This window comes from Mirounga leonina, unplaced genomic scaffold (genome assembly GCF_011800145.1).
Source record: "Mirounga leonina isolate KUSES-001 unplaced genomic scaffold, KU_Mleo_1.0 Mir_125, whole genome shotgun sequence".
Classification (NCBI taxonomy): Eukaryota; Metazoa; Chordata; class Mammalia; order Carnivora; family Phocidae; genus Mirounga; species Mirounga leonina.
Window position 1 is genome coordinate 35,381,151 of NW_023270305.1, and position 2,675 is coordinate 35,383,825.

The 2,675-nt window shown below is 38.4% G+C and overlaps 1 protein-coding gene across 1 annotated transcript; it reads right to left on the reverse strand.

Annotated features, from left to right (window-relative positions):
* Nucleotides 1-340: 340 nt before the first annotated feature.
* On the reverse strand, nucleotides 341-748 carry LOC118007427 (40S ribosomal protein S20-like). The gene has a single exon (XM_035000471.1). The coding sequence runs from the start codon at nucleotides 746-748 to the stop codon at nucleotides 389-391; it is 360 nt and encodes a 119-aa protein (XP_034856362.1). The 3' UTR covers nucleotides 341-388.
* Between the last annotated feature and the right edge of the window lie 1,927 nt (nucleotides 749-2,675).

The following is a 2,675-nucleotide window of genomic DNA, read 5'->3' on the forward strand; positions in this document are numbered from 1 at the left end:
AATTTGAGATTTTAAAGTGAGAGAAACAATGTATACAAACTTAGGATATAACAGTGTTGAATCTTTCACCCTTACCATCATTCAGATCACCAGCTCTCCTGATAAAGAACTGGAAATTATAACCTCAGATTTCCTCACATACTTAGAATGTAATTAACATTTTATTTGGTTTGTTCATTATGTAGAAGAAAAGGTACATGTTTTAATTCACTTTTATATTTGAAGACCCATTTCCCTAATCTTTCTAAGACTATTAAAAGGCAGATCATATGGACTTAATTTTACATGTAAGTTAACTAAGATCTTTTGAAATATCAGGGCAGATTTTTGCCCTTGACTCTTTTTTTTTTTTTAAACAACTGATAATCAATTTATTAAAAAGGTTGATTTAAGCATCTGCAATGGTGACTTCAACCTCAACTCCTGGCTCAATACTGATGGAAGTAATCTGCTTAACAATCTCCGAAGGACTGTGCAAATCAATGAGTCGCTTGTGGATCCTCATCTGAAAACGATCCCAGGTCTTAGAACCTTCACCACAAGGAGTTTTTCTTGTAGCGATTCTCAGAGTCTTGTTAGGCATCCGAACTGGTCCTTTCACTTCGAGATTCTTTTCCTTTGCGCCTCTGATCAAGTCCGCACATACCTTTCCCAAAGATTTTACGTTGCGGCTGGTGAGAGTAATTCTGATTCGGGGAATCGCCACCTCCGGTTCCACGGGTGTCTTCCCGGTGTCTTGAAAAGCCATGGCTGCGGCGCGGCTTCCTGACCGACTTGTTCTCGGTGAGAGCGAACAGCGGTGAGGCAGGAGCAGGAGCGGGGCGTCCAAACCTCCGCTGTAGCTGCGACCGCGTCTTCCTCAAAGAGCGCCCTTGACTCTTAATTACTAATTTTTATTTTTAATTTATTTTTAATTTATTTTTAATTCTTTTAAAGATTTTATTTATTTGACAGAGAGAGACACAGCAAGAGAGGGAACACAAGCAGGGGGAGTGGGAGAGGGAGAAGCAGGCTGCCCGCGGAGCAGGGAGCCCGATGCAGGGCTCGATCCCAGGACCCTGGGATCATGACCTGAGCCGAAGGCAGACACTTAACAACTGAGCCACCCAGGCACCCCTCTCCTTACTTTTTAATGAAGAAAATGATTCTGAAAAATCTGAAAATAGTTCTGAAAAATTAAGGGCATCTGGGTGCCCTTACTAATTTTTAAATATGCCTTTTTATTATTGTTTTTAGTGAGCTCTACACCCAGCATAGGGCTCTAACTCACAACCGTGAGATCAAGAGTCACATGCTCTACTGACTGAGCCAGCCATGTGCCCCTTAATTACTAATTTTTAAATTTTATTTTTTTCCTAAACCTACCAAAACCTATATCCTTTTTCACTCTTTTAACAAGTAATAATCTTTTCTGTTACATGATTTTGTCCAAGGAGTTTTCCAGTTTTTCAGATATAATAGATTGGAACTAGAATTGTGAAACACAATCTGTCAATTGATATTATCCAATTAAAATAATAAAGACACTGCTAGGTTTGATTCATTTTGACTTCAGGGAAATAGAGTTGAAGGAGGGAAATGAAATAAAGCTTGAAAATGAATTTGATTCTTGAAAGCACAATTTCCCAGACAAATTGAGAGAATCTTGCTTGACATCAAGGTCGGATCAAAGTCTAAACTTGATTTCATTCAAATTGATTTGATTTTAACCTAAAAGTTCAGCTGAGTCCCACCTGATACAGACTTCCATATTAATGACATTTAGCCCAATATACTGCTTGGAACTGAATGTGGAAACTATCATGTATTCATTCAAGTAATATAGTAAAATAGCAAAGATTCCATTGTGCAGGATAAAATGCAATGACCTGATTGAGAATCCTTCCATGAGTATTATTGTCAGGTCTGACACTAGCTTAAAAAATAGAAATCCACTTTATTTCTTTGAGCCACAGGATATGCACACACATAGAATAGAAGAGAGAGATGAGGGGTAGGGAAAAGGAAGGAGAAAAAATATTTGAAGGAGATCAATGTTTATTAAATAGTTTTTAGAAGTGTATGACATTTTTATAAACAGATGACCTTCAAGCTCAAAGACCAAAAACTCAAAGTGGCTTAGAGGCAGCATTCTATCATCCATGTGAGTACATCAGTAGTTCTCACCAGGGATCCAAGTGGCACATAAGTTATGAGGTGGTCTGATGTCTCCAAAGATGGAGAAATGGGAATATCCCTACCTGATGGTGAAGGATGAGCTCACAAAATAGGCTTTGGTTTAGATTTCAGGGAAGCAGTTAACTGGTTTTAAAAACTCATCTCCTCCAAGGCAAATAGCAATGGTCCACAATAGTTTGTATGTTGGATCTTTGCTTGTTGGTGAGGAGTTAAAGCCTAAAATAACTGGGTCATGGCAGTGTCTTTACTTGCCTGAAGATAAAAATCACCTGGAAACATTTGATAAAGCACAGCATACCTGCCCTTCCTCTGAAGATTATATTTCAGTAACCCTTAAAGGCAGGAGTTTGAATTGACATTATTTTTTCCAGGTGATATTTATCATCAGGGAGTTTGGAAAACTCTAAAGTTGGGAAACAGGCTCACAAACGACAAATGTTTTATAGTTGTTAAAAGAGTGGGCTCTGGAATCAGACTGGTTTTGAATCCCAACATTG

Bases quoted from the DNA above. Each gene is read 5' to 3' on its own strand.
- LOC118007427 (XM_035000471.1), bottom strand. From the start codon at position 748: ATGGCTTTTCAAGACACCGGGAAGACACCCGTGGAACCGGAGGTGGCG.